The sequence below is a fragment of the Corvus hawaiiensis genome, chromosome 4 (genome assembly GCF_020740725.1).
Source record: "Corvus hawaiiensis isolate bCorHaw1 chromosome 4, bCorHaw1.pri.cur, whole genome shotgun sequence".
Taxonomy (NCBI): domain Eukaryota; kingdom Metazoa; phylum Chordata; class Aves; order Passeriformes; family Corvidae; genus Corvus; species Corvus hawaiiensis.
In genome coordinates, this window is record NC_063216.1 from 22,428,519 (window position 1) to 22,445,946 (window position 17,428).

General features: G+C 41.6%; 1 protein-coding gene across 5 annotated transcripts in view; it reads right to left on the reverse strand.

The window, feature by feature from the left end:
- Positions 1–3,288: 3,288 nt before the first annotated feature.
- The window catches only part of RESF1 (retroelement silencing factor 1), a 28,147-nt gene continuing 14,007 nt past the window's right edge, over positions 3,289–17,428 (reverse strand). For all 5 annotated transcript variants that reach the window (XM_048300723.1, XM_048300724.1, XM_048300720.1 and 2 more), the window contains 4 exons: positions 13,055–13,139; positions 6,484–11,755; positions 5,655–5,729; positions 3,289–4,495 (listed from right to left, as the gene is read on the reverse strand). In XM_048300723.1, the coding sequence (XP_048156680.1) occupies positions 4,353–4,495; positions 5,655–5,729; positions 6,484–11,716 (5,451 nt within the window). In that variant the 5' untranslated portion in view covers positions 11,717–11,755; positions 13,055–13,139 and the 3' untranslated portion in view covers positions 3,289–4,352. The remainder of the gene's footprint in view (positions 4,496–5,654; positions 5,730–6,483; positions 11,756–13,054; positions 13,140–17,428) is intronic.

Consider the following 17,428-nt stretch of genomic DNA (forward strand, 5'->3'; position numbering starts at 1 on the left):
AAAGTCTCAGCACTAGGACCGAGGTGCTGACAGAGAGCCCAGGAAAAGACTGAGATCCTTGCTGGGATGAAACCAGGCTGGAGGCCTGCAGGCAGTAGAAGACAAGTCAGAGCTCAGAAAGATGAGAAAAATATTTTTAAAAAGAAGGTGGCAATGGCAACCTCACACATTAAACAAGAAGCTGCAGGGGGAAAAAAAGTGAGGAAAAAGGCAAGGTTTTCAAAAGGTAGGGCAAAATATTTAGGTCTAGAATGGCAGAGAGAGAAGGACTGAGACAGGGAGGCAAGTGTAGCCACTAAGGCCAGGTTTAGAGGAGGACTAAGCTTGAAGGATCAGGTTTCTAGAAAAAAGGCCCATTTGCAGATTAGAGCTCACCTGTCTGCCACCAAGAAAATCACTCTTGATTGGAAAACAGAGCACACACGTTTCTAGCACTCATGTTAATGCCTCATCAACTCAGCAATAGGAAAAAGAATTATTAAGAAAACCTGGGAAGGAAAGTTCATACCAAATGTGGTGGTAACTTGCTTCCAAGCCTAGTACTTGCTAATGCATGTTCTCCTCAGTGGTTTGTTTGTTTTTTCCTGGTGCCTGGCTCTATTCTTGGTTTACAAGGACCAGATCACTGCATGACTGGACACATGGTGTCAGAGACTGAAATATTATATTTTATGACTTAAACATTTTCTTAAAGCACTTTTAAAACTGTATTACAAAAGCTGAAGAGAAGACTCCCACACCCTGAATGGGGCCCTGACTGAGGCCTGACACTGCTCGATGATGAAGATAAGATAAAGTAACAACTCAGGGCTGGGGACATTCACTGAGCACAGGTTTAACACCTCCAAGATGAGGACCACAGCCCCAGGGCTATCAGCTGCGAGGCTCACACAGACCCTCGCACCAAGGGGTGGAGGGAGGAGAGGCTTTGGGTATCTTGGAAAAGCCCCTGGTCAGAGGGGCAGTGACTGCCCATCCTCCAACTGTGCAGCTGAGGGGTGCTCACCAGGAGGGAGGAAGCTTATCCACAGCAGAAGGGGTGACATGGCCCATCACAGGGGCCCCCCTCAAAAGGTCCCCAGACCCTGCACCAGAGATGATGCAACAGACCCTCAGTGTTGCAAGGGACAGTGTCAAGCTGGCCCCTGCAAAGGGAGGCACATGGGCATTCCCACCTGGACCACAGGGTGTATTAATCCATGGAATTCTGCACTCTTGGGCATGTGGTGTGGCACTGTGTGGTGTGGCAGCATGTAGCACCGTGGCCACGGGGGCGACAGGGGACCCTCACTGCCAGCAGAGCAGATGGAGGGGAGCAAGGACACGTCATTGGGACCCTCAGATGGGTGATCTGCTTCCACCTAACCCCTGTCACCTCTCCCTGTCCCCCCAACCCCCACGCACATTTCTTTTTCTATTTCTTTCTTTTCTCTTTCCTTCTCTTTGCCTCTTTTACTATTAAATAAAATACATCCATTTTTTTGGCAACAACATCTAACCTCATTTGGTTTTAATCGCATTTCTGGGGATATTTTGAACCTTCTAAGTTCTTTCCGGTTTATGCTCAGAGACTTGGCTTGCTTTGCTTTTCTGGGTCTAAACCAGATTGCAACACATGGCAAACCAACGGGTGTGATTTACAACATGTCATGACAATTATGTGAAGTCAATGGCCACTGTTACACAGCCTTCCACCCTACTGACGTTCTTGAGCATCACATCACTGGATGGTTAGGGCAGGGGGTCCTTATCAGGCTCTGGGGCAGATCTGTTTTTACACAGGCATTGCTGCCTGAAGCCAAAGACAGGGACATGCTGGACAGGCCACAGCCTCATCACACCATTAGGAACCAGCTCTTGTGAGTATCCCTACTTTTACCTGTTGGAGCAAGCAAGAAGAAGCAAATGTTCCTGGGAGACACACAGTGTCCCTCTCCTCACAACTCCTTCACTAAGTTACCCTTGAGTTTCTGAGGACCTGCATTCCTCCATGCAAACCTGCAAAAGTTCATTATATCCCATTCTCCAATTAATTAATGAAGACAGTGAATAATTACAGCTCGGGTATCAATTGCTGAAGGGTGCAGCAGTGATCAGACGCCAGCTGGACTTTGTACCACTGATCACAAAAGGTATCTGTCCAAAACCCAGCTGGTCAGCTCATTTTCCACCTACAGCAATGGGTCACTTCTCCAAACCACCTCTCTCTAAGGTGAACAGGCTACAAGAATACTCTGAGGAACCATATCAAGAGTCTTGTTAAATATTTTGTACAGTCCACTTGTCCACAGAATCTCTCATCTCATCACAGAAGGCCATCAGAGTGAGCAGGTGTGATTTACATATCTTACTTTGCAAATCCAATCTGACTGTTCCAATTTTTTCTCCTTACTGTACTTTGGTAGTCATGGCTACAAGGAGGCTTCTTCTATACAATTCCCAAAGTGGTCAGACTGGCTGACCAGTAGTTTTGTGGGTCACCTTCTTGTCTTTGAAAATGGGTGGCAAATTATATATATGTATTTCTTCTTGACATTAATCTGGAACCTCATCCGTGGCTCTCTTGACTGTACAACAACCAACACACACAAGAACCAAGCAGAAGGCACATGGCCATCCTATCCCAAAGATCTCAGCCATACCAAATCAGTGTAGGTACAAGTCACCATGTAAACACTGTCACAGAGCCAAGATTCACTTCTTGGTATAAGAGAGGAAGAAGACACAGCTGTATCCAGTGGGACTCAAAACTGGCATTCTCACTTATTGGATGCTCAAGGTCAGTGAGAAGACTTCTCCAAATATTTAGAACATAAACAACATGGGTCAATGGATGGAATAACTTCCTATTGAAAAGAATTGACTCAAGCATTTATGTCAGCTTCACGTATCATTGTGCAGAACAAAACCCAGACTAAATTCCTGACAGGAACTCTGTGTTGTTTGCACTGGGTACACTTAAGGCAACAATAAACCCTCCTTAATGCAAGCGGTGTAATACAGGTAACTAAACTGCCAAGAAAATGAAAAACCTTCTCAGAGTTGACGACATTATTACAAAATCCTCCAGCGACAACAATCCCCACAGACTAATAGTTTGGCATCCAGAGAGGAAAAACAAACAATTCACATCTACTTACTTTTAACAAGGAAGATCCATCACTCATTTTAAAGCTGCATTTCATCTACAGGAATATCTTCAAGGCCTATTTCACTAACTGCCATAAATACAACTTCATACTTTTAGAACAACAACAAAAAAAAAAAAAAAAAAAAAAAGACAAGGTATAGTCCTCAAAAGTTTATTTTAAGTATAAAAATCATTCAGTGAAGTATCTACAGGTTTTTCTTTCAGCATAAAGGTTTAATAAGATAGAAAGAATCAAGTACCAAATCTCTGTAAAAATACGATTTGATTTAAAATTTTGAGTAACAGTGAAAAGGCACTTAAACAAAAGATACCCGACGACAAATACAACTGTTACGCCACAGTGAATGTGTAATCAAACATAATCTAACACTTTATAAACGAAGAAATTAATTACAGTCTAGTTAAACTGAGCAACATAATCCAGACGAGAGAATTCGAACTCCCTGCACTTCAACAACAGCACTTTTCTTTCAAGTGCAAAGAAAGCAGAGGGAAAGAAAAACAAGAGAATTCTTCAGTAAACTAACGGTTTGCAGCACGGTGCTCAAACTAAGAACTCGGAGTTCAGTCCATACAAGCTCCACAAAAAGAAACGTAACAAAACTGGGCAGCAGCATAAATACTTCATTAATGCCCCTGATCTGTATGCTTGACTTGAGGGGTTTGTATTTCTATTCCCAGTTTACAAAATTAAGTTTCTACGGAAACAGAAAGCCTTTTTAGGAGCAAAACAAGCAGACTATCGTAACAGGGAAATAAAGGTGTAATGCTTGGGAATCCACTGCAATCCCTTTGCAGCAGAAATATTTTTCCACTGCCAGCAATGGAACGTATAACAAGTAGAAGTTATCAAGAATCAGGAAAGAAAACAGGCTATGACAATTTAAATGAGTCTGTTATTTTTTGGTCAAGATTCAATGAGTTCCTCTATCTTAAAAAAAAAAATAAAATCAAATATGCCGAAAGAAACAATACACTTAAAACAGCATTTACAGCACCAAAGCATATTTGCACAATAAATACAGAATAAGACGTTCATTATTCACAAATATGAGGAAAATAGGGAGGGAAATTTTCAACACCCACCAGAAAACTGTGGGTTTTTACAATTATTCAGCAATATGAAGTAAACAGAAAAAAAACTTTAGTGTTGGCATTTTTTTTCCTCAGTGATAGTAAGACCTTTGATACAGGAGTGCTATCAAGACTTTTGCATCTTTTTTTCCAGATACATTTTCCTGTAGGTCTGAAACATCTCTTTTGAGTCTTTGACAGGAACATGAAGAGTCTCTCCATCTCCATCCAGGATCTGTATAGCTGTATCAAGGGGAATACTGTCCTCAGCTGCAAGATAGACAAGCACATTAAAGCAAGAGTCTCAAAGGACTCTACTCCTTATGCATGTGGTACTTAAGACCTTCCAGTGTCAAAAAGGATGCTACAAACTTCCTTCCTAAAGCACCAGGCACCTCAGATTTAAAACAATCTCCAGTGCACCTTTACACACACAATGGCTATTTGCGTGCCTTCGCAAGAGAGATTTCTGGAGAGTATTAAGAAAGATGTGACAGAAAACGTGCCTCTGTGAAAGTAAGAGGAGAAGCAAGAGGAAGGGCTAAAAAAGATGGCAGACACCAAAGCCTAAGGACACAGGCGACAGCAACAGAAGATGCAAAGGTTGCAAAATATGTTACTTGCAATACCACAGCACAGGTATGAGCATGCAAACCCTCTGCTCGGAAGTTAAGCAGCAGATGGCAACAAAGCTACACCATGCATTTTGTTTCCTGTCAGACCAGTAGAAAAACAAGACTAAAGCTAGAAAGGTACTTAAAGCAAAGAAACAAGGACAGCTCGGAGCAACCTCACCCAAGATTTACAAAGGATGGAACAAACAAGATCCTGAGATGAAAGTTGCCACTGTTGTAACACTTGACTCCTAAAGGGTATAAAAGACCATCCAAAAAGCAAATTGCTAATCAAGAGAAACAAGGAAGATGTAATAGTGGCCCCACTTTTCCTCTGGGTGTCATACAAATAATGTCCAGATTACTGGGACACACAGGTCCTGGAACTTGTGAGCACATGTGTTATGTGTGGACAGCAGCGATGTACTGTGAAAGACAGATTTTTTTTTTAAAAATCACTTTCTGTTTTTAAAGCCTTTCACTAGATTCTGTTACATCACTTCCTACATTCAAAAGTGCGAAAGAGTCTTCATATACAATTTAAAACTGTATTTAAATGCTGTTACCAGTGCTACATCCAAGTTAACAGCACAGGAAAATTTCAACATTTCCAACAACATATTCATAAAGCAATAAAAAGCTCCACAAATCTTTGAGACTTGTATGTCTATTCTACAGTATCCATTTAATCAGCAGAACTAGTAAATAATAATTTAAAATGCTTTATTAAGGTTTACTACTGTAAAGGAACATTTAAAACCAAGCAAAGAGGATTTAACTTGTATTTCAAATGGGACACTCAGAAGTCACTTCACCTGTAGAGATCTCTTCCTGTTTCTTTTGCTTCACTGGTTCACACTTTAACCAATCTTCTTTTTTACTCTTGACACCTAAAAAGAAAATTTAAAAAATGTTTCTGAGTTCCTCTATCACAAGTTTTGGCCTCTATTCAGCATCAAATTCTAACACATATACTAGCACATGCAAAAGGAAATTTCTTTTGGGTATGAAAATTACTCCAAGGGCTGATATATACAGCTTAAGATTTGGGTTTATTTAAAAATCAAATTCAACATTTGATATAAATATGCTTCAGAATGCACCATGTAAAATGTTGAAAAATGGGGTAGGGAAGAAGAGAAGGAAAAAGGGATGCTTAAAGCAAAGATGGCAAAGGTTATGGGGACTGTGTGCAGGATACATCTGGCCTAAGCCTTGTCTTCCTCAATGTCACAAAAGATCACTCCCTCCTCTGCCCAGCCAGACTTAAGCACAACCAGGTGAACAGCGATTAAAGATCAGATCACCTTTGGTAACTATGCCAAGGGAATCTACTTTCTACAACCAAGCCAAGCTATCTTCTACAAGTACTTTATGAAGCCTTCTCCCCAAAGTTATTTGAAACTGCCATGCTCTAGAGTACTATAATTTCATTTTCTAAGACTTAGAGAAAACTGAAGGAAAAGTCCCATGTTCTTTTTCAGCTTAACACACATCTGTGGTCTGCCAGAGAACAAGTTAGGATATCTCAGCCTTTAGCCTCTACAGTCCCAGGTTTTCACTGTCTGTAGTTTTGTGCAACATGAATTTAAAAATGAATACAGACTTTTTACTTACAAATGAATAACCAAGATAGCATCATACCTGTTACAACGACTTTATCTCTTTCTGGAGAATTCTTTGCAGCTAAGCTTTCTTCGCCAGGGGCTGCATTTCCGAACAGTATCTCTGGACACAGCTTGAACTCAAGTTTTTCCCTTTTGCATGATTTCTCAACTGTTGAGACAGACACATCTCTTTTTGAGTTGCTGTTTTGTGGCACTTTGGTGGTTCTATGCCAGACAGGTCTGACAGGTGATGTCTCTAATTTTGTCAGAGAGATGCGCTCCTGTGCTGTACGTTTAAATGCCACTCTGTTCAGGTAGTGTTTTTTGGGTTCCTTTTGAAGATGCAGCTTTAGTCTGTTATTTCTTCTGTTTAGGTATAGAAGATTTTTATCAGGAAACATTTTGTCAGAGCACTTGTCTTTGTTTTGACCATCGAGACGTCTTTCTTTGTTAGAAAAGTAGTTTTTAGACATGCTAGAAGATCGAGCCCTTTTCCTCTGCAGTTTAAGCACAGAGCAATCTGCTAAGGAACTCCTTGGTTTCCAACCGTTTTCTCCATTCAGTTTTTTAGCTTTGTCAGCATTTAGCATGCAATTATGTGCAAGCTGCTTAGAACTCTTTGCTTCAGAGTGTTTCAGTCTTTCCTCTTCTAGCTTTACTTTCTTAAGTTCTCTCTTCCCAACCATATTTTCCTTCATCTTCCGTTTATATGGCTGGTCCTGCAAAGGATGAGCTTTCACAGATTTATGCTGAGAATATTTTATGTTTCTTGATTTGAAGTCTACAGCGCTACTATCTGAGAAGTTTACAGCATCAGTTTGGTAACTACTCAATTTTTTATGTTTTCTTTCTGCTGGTAATTTCACTTGCTCTTTGATACTAATTCCTACATCTTGCCCAAGCACCTCCTTTTGTTTCTTACTGTTTTGTCTTTCAGCTGAGTTCTCTTCACAAGTTTTAACTTTTTGTCCTTGACTGACTTCAGAGTGCTTAATTTCAACAGTGTCTGACTTCACCAACTGGTTAATGTCCGTGGCCAAACCTGGTGTAGTTATATCGTTTGAAAGCGGCTCAGTTTTGAAAACTCTCTCCTTCTTTCCGGACAACTTTGCCATGTTGTCTGCATGTGTATGATCAGTTTTCTCTGGTAACTCTGGTGATGCTGTCTGGTGCTCTTTTTTGTCACAATGAAATTCTTTATATGACAATTGGGTTCCTTTGTCAATTTGCCGGTTTTCCTTCCAACTGCTGCTTTTGTATTTATCAACATCCTGGTTTTCAAAGGAATTAAGTGGCCCAGTATTTTCCTGCTGTGTTGTAGGCAGTTTGTATTCATTATCTACCTTCAGCCTAGATTTTTCGTTCACTGCAGAAGTGTAATTGCAAATATCTTTATTTTTGCTAATACTGTCTGGGATTTTTTCAGAAATTGTCAGGCTTCCCACTGCACAGTTTTTCAAGGCATCAGACTGACTGTTGTTGTCTTCTCTCTCTGCAGAGCCAGTACTTTCAGCTTCTGAAAGCTGACAATCATTTTTCTCTGAACCAGATGTTTCTAATTGAGAGAGACTATGTGGTGTTTCACATGCTACAGATACACAACCTATTGAAGAGCCATCTTCACTTTTTTCACTGGGGTTAGAAGTTTCTTGTGGGTCTTTTTCCTTCTCACATAGATTCTGACTAGGCTGGACACTGTCTTCAAAGTTGTCCTTGTCAGCTGAAGCCTTTTCTGATTGTTGACTCGCTGCTTTCTTGCTGTCACTAGAGGAACACTGGTTGTGTCCAGGAGACGGTTCTTCAACCTGATCAGAGCTTAACACTGCAATTTTAATCTGATTTACTGGATCCTTCAAATGAGTATTCTTGTCACAAATTCTAACCTCTTTTTGAGATTGATTCTCCATCCCTTCAGCCACAGAACGATTTTGTGCTGCTTCTTTTTTTAGCATATCAGCACCTTCAATGCCATATGGAAACTCTTTCACTAGATCAAACAGCTGATCTTCTAGATATTTACTAGGTTCTGTTTCAAAAAAGTTCACCTCCTTCTCTGTGCTATTTTTATTGGGCATGGAATTTTGTTTACTGTGGTCTCCTGGAACAGCAGATGCATTTGTTTTAGCACTTATGCTAATAGAGGAATCTAGTGAATTTTGAGCTAACTTCTGGTTTATATTAACAAGACTTTCTAAGTCATTTTCAGGATGCTTGAAAGATGCCTTGAATGACAGGTTTTGTTCAGAGTTCAGAGAGGTAGAAACTGCTTTAAGAGGATTGCCACTTTCCTTCTCCAAATTACTTGATGATTCTTCCAACATCTTTAGCAGCAAGCTCTCTCTTTGGGGAGTGTTATTGCTCAGCTCAGTTTTATGCAAGTCCAGATGTTGTTCCTTTTGCCTTGCACCAGATGCATTTCCTTCTGATGCATGCGTCTCATAGACTGACCTGAAGATGCCTGCTATTTGTGGATTATAAAATTTATCACCTTCAACAAGAGAGCATACACTAGAAATACAAAACATCTCATTTTCCAGCACAGCTGTGGATGTATCTCCTGCCTCTAACACAGCTTGCTTGTCTTCATGGTGTCTTTTACCTTCTTGAGAGTTTTGACTACAAAAATTTATGTCTGATTCAGGAAGAGAAGTCTTGTTTTGTAATCTAATATGCAGATTTTTTCTGGCATCTTGTGCAGACTGACTAACTTTCCTGTGGTTTTCATCATCTAATTTGATCTGTTGCAAATCTGAGTCCACGTTTTGTTCCAGAACATAATCACTGGGTGATGACCAAGCATTTTCTGTTGTTCCTTTGGCAGTATTTGCCACACTTAAACCATTTTTCCCTTCTTCTTGCAAACTACACATGCTCCCTGGGTCAATCACTGGATAGGTTTTACCTTCAGGTGTTGGAATCTTGCCTGCCTGCTCACCTAGTGTTCTCTGTTCACAAAGTACTAAAGGAGAGACAACTGCAACTTGGGGTTCAAAATTTTTTATCAAATTGGAACTCAATGTATCGAGTTTTTGTGCCACAGAGGTAGTTGTTACAGGCAAAACTGCCTCATCCATGCTAGCCAGAACATTTTTTTCCCCTCTCTTCTTCGTGCTTTGGCTGGAGGGTGAAATCTGATTTGCTGTGGGGCTTTCATTTGACTGTTTATTTTGCACACTTACAGATTCTGATGGATACTTCCCCCACAAGCGCAGGCATGCAGCCAGCTCTTCCACAGAGCAACTACAATTGCTCTGGTTACAGGATCTATTTTCAGTAAATGGAGTTTTGTTCTGAGCTACCTCACTCTGGAATTTAGCATCAACAGATGCTGTTGTTTCTGATGCAGGAGAGTTTGTGTGAGCCACAGATGCCTGCCCACCTTTCAAACTTTCTACGTTCTTCTCACTAGTGTCTTTTAGCAAGCTTCCACCTGAGAGAGATGTATCGAGCAGTGGTTTTTCACTGCACAGGAGACTCGTCAGTATTTTATCAGCAGTGGCACCAGCTGTCTTCTCTTTCAATACATTTGTGCTGCTCAATACAAACTGAAGAAATGATGAGTTCTCGGGGCCAATTTGCACACTCTTTGATGCAGTCTTGACAGAGCTCCCTGCTTGAGTAAAACATGAAGCATTGTTCGAGGAAGTCACACTTCCTTGACAAGAGGCCAAGGCATACACATCCCTTTGTTCCAAGGTGCTCTCAGGATTATTAAATTGAGCTGGGACTTTGCTCTGAGAGGGAACAGGAGTGAAGCTTGATGAAAGGCTGCCCTGCTCCACCGGAGGGTTACTTTGAGTCACCTCCAATCTTCTGTTATCAGCACTGGCTGGATTTTTGTCCTTTCTTTCTTCAAGTGAAACCTTGAGCACAGGCCTCTCTGTCCTCACTGCTTCAGATGGGGAAGATGGTACATTTTGTTTGGGCACACATGGAAGACAATTAGCAGGAGGACATGGATAAGGAGGAGGGAGAGCATTTTTGTCACGATAGATTTTTTTTTTATAATTATGAACCCTTTCAAGCAGGACAACCCTCTTTTTAAGACATTTCAGCTTTTCAGCTTCCCAAGCCAGTCTCTCCTTTGTAATTGCTACTCCACGTGTTGCTGCTGATGAAGAAATCTGAGCATTAACAGGCCCATTCATCAAACTACTAGTCTGGCTCTCTGGAACTGAAGCAGGATCACTCAGTGGCTTTGAAGAAAGAGCTTCTATTTCTTTCACAACATCAAGCAGTTCTTTGGGAATGCCAGGGGATGGCACAGAGCTTTCATTAAAAGACCTATTTGCTGTCACATTTCCACTTGGATTACAGACATTCCTGATTGATTGACTGACTTCTCCAGATTGCTGCTTCTGACAGTGTTGCTGGATACTGTTAAACCCAGGAGCATTTTTTGCATCCTGTGGGCACCTCTGCTGGCCAATGTATCCATTAGGTACATTTTGCACTTCCTGTGGTACACCCATTGAAGATTGTGCTGCGGGTCTTGAAACACAGTTGGCAGGCAACAAAGATGGTGCAGAACATCCTCTAGGAGCTTCTGATCCCATCTGACTTGGCTGAAATTGTGGCAGCTGTACATTTGTTCCAGTATTTTGATTCACTGAGTACAAAACTTTACACTGAGTATTGGAATTAAATATTTGGGGTTGGACATGTTGCCCGGAAGTACCAAGAGGAAGAGAATTATTCTGGGGATGAATGCCACCTTGATGCAGTGAGGCAAGTCTCACAGAATTATGCTGCAGCATTTCTGGCTGCACAGTGTAAGTGTTGGTAGTGCCATACTGAGGCTCCCCAAGGACGTTCCTTACGTTGTTCCCTGCGTTCATTTGAGAGGACAGGGGAGGTAAATTTCTACAGGGATAACTGTAGGGATTAGAGACTGGCCAAGAAGTCGGAGTCATCTGTGCCCGCAAAGGTGAATTCTGAATGGGAGGTTTCGGAGCTGTCACGTACATCTGTGAATGTTGTGTAACTGAGTACTTTGACATAAAAAAATTATTACCGGTTACAGATGCTCCTGGTGAGGTTTGATCTGAAGTTTTGAATCCTTCACCATTTACAGCAGGGAAGGCAACATTGACAGTTGGCACATACACGATTTGGTTGCTTTCAGCATAAGTGCATGCATTTTTAGAGGAGCTGGCATTTGTCTGAGGAAAGGCATGTCCATTAGAAAGTAACTGAGTGAAACATGCTCCTTTGTTTTGCATATTTGTATTTGCATCAGCATTCTGGACTGGCCTTACATTCCAGTCCATATTTTCTTATTTTCTTTTTCTTCAGGCAAAACCAAAATGCTAAAAAAAAAAAATTTTACAAAAATTACAACCTTTTGACCAAGACCTATGTCGCTTACTAAGAAGTGATTTAAAATGCATCATGAACAGAACTGTTGAACTATAATTGCTAGGTAGGAGAGCAACCCCATTAGCACAACCCTAATGGACATGAATGCTGTCAATGTCAAGTTGCATAAATTGTTTCCCAGAACACAGTTAAAGTATAAAAAGAGAAGCAACTAACAATTCTATTGACTATCTAATGACTAACAAAATCTTCACATTATTCTGCTAATGCTATTATCATTCAACCTTTTAATTTAACAATAGATTGCTATATTTACCTTCTTCATCCAAAAACAATGGAAAAAACTCCCAAGGTATGTGTATAACATGACACAATAAACAATAATTAAGAGATGAACATAAGAAACACCTAAAGAATAAAATACAGGCCAGGGTTTTCAGACAGTAAGACTCAATTTCAACTATACCTTCAACTACAACAGAAGAAATGAAAAAATACTTTGTGTTTAGTAAAAATCTCTCATAATAATGTGGCCCACTAGTTTAATTTTGAGAAATATGACTGTGCCTCTAGTGAGCTGCTACCTAATTCTGTAGGTAGCATTAACTTACTCAGCTGGGAGAAGGCATGAAGCACAGAGATGACAGCAACACTTCTGCTACTGCAGTACGTACACCTTCAGGAGGTGACGAAGTCACATATCTCCAAGTCTTCATGTGTTATATTCCAGAATGCACATGGATTACCAGCAAACCCAAGTGGGTGAGCATGTTACTCTGTAAAGCTGTCAGAGACAATGCCTTCAAAGCCAAACACTATTTCAGACTTCAAAAATGCACAAAAAGCACAAAAACCCCCATGCCAACCCACAAGAATCAATGCTTGTCTGCATCTCGACAAGCTCCTCTCAGTATGGTCAAACTCAGATAGGACAGAAGAAACACCTTGCTTTGTGCAGGGTGTTAAACAGTTTCTCAAGAAAATGTTTCGTGCCATTTCTCCCAGATCACCCAAGGCTCCTGACTTTCCTTCGTGGGCTCTTTTAGATTTTAAGACTCTTGATTTCAAATTTGAGAATCAGAAGTATCTCTCGTATCTAGCCTATAAAAAATAAGAGACCCAGTGTTACAATTTTCTGGGTGTTATTTTCAAGATTCAAAGACAGCTCTTTCTTCACTCTTTTACCTTCTCTGCTCTCATAAGACACCAATAACAAAAGAAAACAGGAAAACAAAGTTGCACATGAAATTCGTAAAAAGCATCAACAGCAGTGTTAAGGCAATACTTACAGTGATGCAGGAATCTTAGAGAAGAAAACAGGCTTTTGCATCCACGGTGAACCTTTCAGGCTGCTAATGGTACGCTGCGTATTTCCTGAAAAATGATTAGGCATAAAACAATCACATTCTTGAATTAGACAAATGCTGAGGAAACATAAGACATTTACATTTTCTGGGAACATAACTGTAAAAGAGGCAAACAAGACTAAGATGCCAACCACTAGTAACTGCAAAATCCTTGCTAGAGCAGGAACTTTGACTCCATGCAGCACACAACTTCACCAAGATTAAAATCCAATTATTGTCACCATCAAGACCAAAAAAAATTAGGAACCCCTTGTTGCAGCCAGGCTGGAGACAAAGGGAGGGGGTTCATTGCAATGTTAAACCCTATAACCTGGCCCAAAAGGACCAGGTGTGGAGATTGTAATGGATGTACCCTGAAATTCTTATAAGCCGTGATTTGTGTGTTACAGGAATTACTGAAACATAGATTTTAAAAGAAACATTAAGACTTTAGCTAAAGATTAGTTTTGTGGAAATTAGTTAAAATAGATAGACAGGTAAGCCAGGCTGGGATTAGTTAAGAGTTAATAAGAGCCGGACTTGAAATATGCTCTTAAGCTGTAAGTAACTGATTACTTGTCATTCTTATATTTGCTTAGCTGTGCTTATAATGAGAAACAGAAACACTGATAAATAGATCTAAAGAAATGAAGACAATTACTAATTTTTCCATCTGGGAACCTATTCAGAAGTCACGAAGAGAGGGGAACTGGACGTCCCCAAGGAGTAACTTGTATTGTCAAAAACCAAACAAGTAGAAAGGTCAAAACAAGGAAGATAGGGTTTACTTCATCCCCCAAGACCACTCCCCAAATAAAAAGACCACCGACCCAATTCAGAGAACATACCACGCATGCTTAATGACATTCAAGCTAATTACCATATGAAGCGGAGAATGGGAGGTATCAATGTTATAAATATACCTCTGTATTTTGGATATTCATAACTTTTGTAGATAAATAGACTCTGTATTGGCTTGTAACTTTGCACTGCGTATTAGGGAGCCATTCCACACAGCTGCCCAGTGCTGGAATAAACATACACTTTCTAACTCTAAACTGTTAAGAGAGTCTTTGTCTGTCTCAGCTGGGTGTCGATATTAAATCCACACCCATATTTTGGTAAATCATTACTGTAAGAGAAATCATACAGTACTACCCCCTAGAGTCAGTCATCTGTTGTTTTAAGATAAACTGTTTATCCCTAAAGCTGTTGGTCTGGTGTTTGTTACTATATTCCAAATCTAACTCTCCCAGGCTGCATCAAGTCCCTCCATTCCGGTGTCAAAGGAGGGATGCAGTACATGGCATCACGACTGGCCTGAGCCTTGCAGCAGGTGCCTGAACTGATTGTTTTGGGGCCTTGCTCTGCCTGTGGGTGCCAGATGCTCTTATGGAGGAGACTACTTGTTCCCTTCTTTGAATAGAAAAAGTCAGAAAGACGAAAGAGTGAAGGGAAAGTTACCCTGCCTATTTGTGTTAGCTCATGGTCTTAGAAATGCTGACCACTATTTGAATGAAGGTGAAGCCCAAGTTATCTCCCTACAAACAACAAGTGTCTGAATTGTCTGAACAAGTGTCTGGACACTTAGGCTGGAATAGACACAACTCTACGACTCTTGCCACTGTCTGTGTTAGAAGCCTTGAGGTGACTGTGGAGAAATCAGAGGGCCACAGGGTCCCTGCAATGGCAGTATCTGCCCAGGAAAAGCTTGACAGGTGGCTGGAAGCTGACTGAAAGTGAGTTTCTGAAACAAAAATTCATCAAGACAATCAGGACAGAAATACTTGGTCCAGTTCAATTTCAGACAATCATATGTCATATTCCTCCCTCCTTGAAGCCCAACTGGGCTTATGAATCAGACCGAACTATTAAACTGAGTATTACGTCAATGGAGGCATCATGACTGTGTCTCTGTGTGCTTTTTCACAGGCATAAACCCTAGCCAAATCAGGTGATCACTCTCACTAATCTATTACTGTGTGCTATTTAACCTGAATTGCAAACATGTCACATGACAGGCAGATAGCCCTTGAATTTCAGAATCAGAAGCCTGGGCCCTCCTGTAGGGTCTGGAATCTAACTACAAACTCCATCGGAAAACACAGGCTATATTTCAGTTATCGCTAGCATATACTCAAAGATAAAGGCCTTGAGATGACCAAGGTCCCCTGACTATTTCATGGGGCAGTCCCACAAATTTGGGATTAAGCACAGGTAGGCTGGTTATCAATCATTCTATAGATGTAGCCTCTGTGAGCCAGATGAAGTCCTGTGAGTTTGTCATCCATCTGCGGCCCAGCAGCACCCACTAGCGAAAGAGTCCTGGCCCACTCGGAGCCCATTAACATCAGCAGGCACAGTGCCCAGCACCACACAGCCCCAGCTATTTGTAAAGCCAGTGCTATGCTCATTCTGTCATCCTGCCTACTCTGTCAGGATGCAGACATAGTTACCACCAAACCCCTTGTGTCAAGGTAGTTAAAACCCCCCCTAGGCCTGTGCTAAAGAGTCCTGACCAAAGGAACTTTGAAAGCCTGTTTAGCCCCGGGTATTCCAACCGGGCAGCCCACAGAGTCCCAACACGTGTTTTACTGGCTTTTGCCAACAAGCCTCCATGTTGCACCTTTTCCCACCAGAGCATTAGCAAGGGCCCTAATGCCCCTCCCACCACTTCTTTAACTGGAAACCCCCCAGCCCTTGGTTACCCAGACTTATCAGACATAAAATCAGCATCCCAGACAGAACCTGATAATCCTTCTCAGGTGCCATGGAGAGCACACCTTACAGAGACTTCCCATCTAGAGATGCATGCCATCATCAATGATATCATCATCCGTGTGTCCTCATGGGCAGTCAAAATTCTGCCTGCAGTTGATCACAATGGAGGGGACCACTTCTCTCACCCTCTGCAGCAGTCCACGAGTTACAGGAGCCCCTTCAGCCCTTCTCAAGGTCAGTCAAGTGTGACTTCCCCAAGAGCCAGCCAGCCTGCTGAGCTGCAGTTTTTGGGAGGTTCTAACCTCCACTGTGGAGTTGCTCTTACACAATTCTAGTCAGGTCTGCACAGCAGCAGTTTATCACTGCATGTAGCTGCAGAGCTGTGCACCACCAAGAGCAGCCAAATAACAGCTTCTGCTGAGTTGAACCTTGCCCAGCTGGGGCAGTGATAGAGTTTATATTTATATACCTCTGGGTTACATGCCTTGTTTTTCACAGGACTACATGTCAGATAAGCAAGATGCAGTAAGTTACCAGAAAGAATGGTAACATACAGGTTACGTAAGATAAGCTCCAGACAGTACATCCTTTTACAAGTATTTCACTCCAGTAATTCAGCCACTCTTACTCAGTGAGGCCATTAGGCAACACTGCAGATATTTCTAACCAGAAAGGCCTACCAAGGCCTACAAGGCATTAGCTTTTTTACTTCCACAGACAGAACCACTCACAGACCAGACCCTCCATAATGCTCCAGGGAAGGTACAATTTCCTGGTACTTCTGAATCAAACTCCCCCTACTTTAGGGACTCTGAGAAGCACCTCCCCTACCTCCAGTGACCCATGCTGTTAACACCCTGTGATCCTGCAAGCCCCAAAATTCATCAAATTTTCAGAGAACTGAAAAAACATTGAGTGTTCACTTGCAACCACTTCCCCTTTTCACAGCCCCAGCCAGTCAGCTCACAAGTCCAATGGCTCCTGGCATCTGACCAGGGCTACTGGAGCAGGACACACTGCCTCCGTGGGGGTAAAGCAGCTCAAACAATACCCTGACTGTAAAAGTTAGCAGTGATGGATGGAGAAGGGGGATCATGCTGCTTCTACTTGGTGTAGAACAATGCTGAGACCAGCCTCATCCAATAATCCCAAAGTTAAACACTCTGAGGAGGTGAAGAACAATGTTTCTTGGCAGAAACGGGCACAGGTGAGGATGTAACAAAGCTCCTGATAAAGCAAACAAGAAGTGATAATACTGGTAATTTACCTGACACTGCTGAGCTTAAGGCTACTGAGTGGAAACAGCTGGCCAGGAACATCTGACTGACAAGTCAATCACTATAAAAGCCCAGTCCCAATTTTTAACAGCAGGAACCTGTTACAAAAACATAACTAAGGGCCTGGCACTAGGTGTTCCAACAGTCTATTAACTGTAAGTCCAGTTGCATTCAAAAGAACGAGTCAGATTCACAAATACTGTGGTTTATTAAATGCAACATACATGGCTCTTTTGGATTGCCAGTGGTATCTGCATAAACTGCAGAGCAGCCCTAACAATACAGTGGCAATCACGTCAAAACACTCAGCATAGCCGAG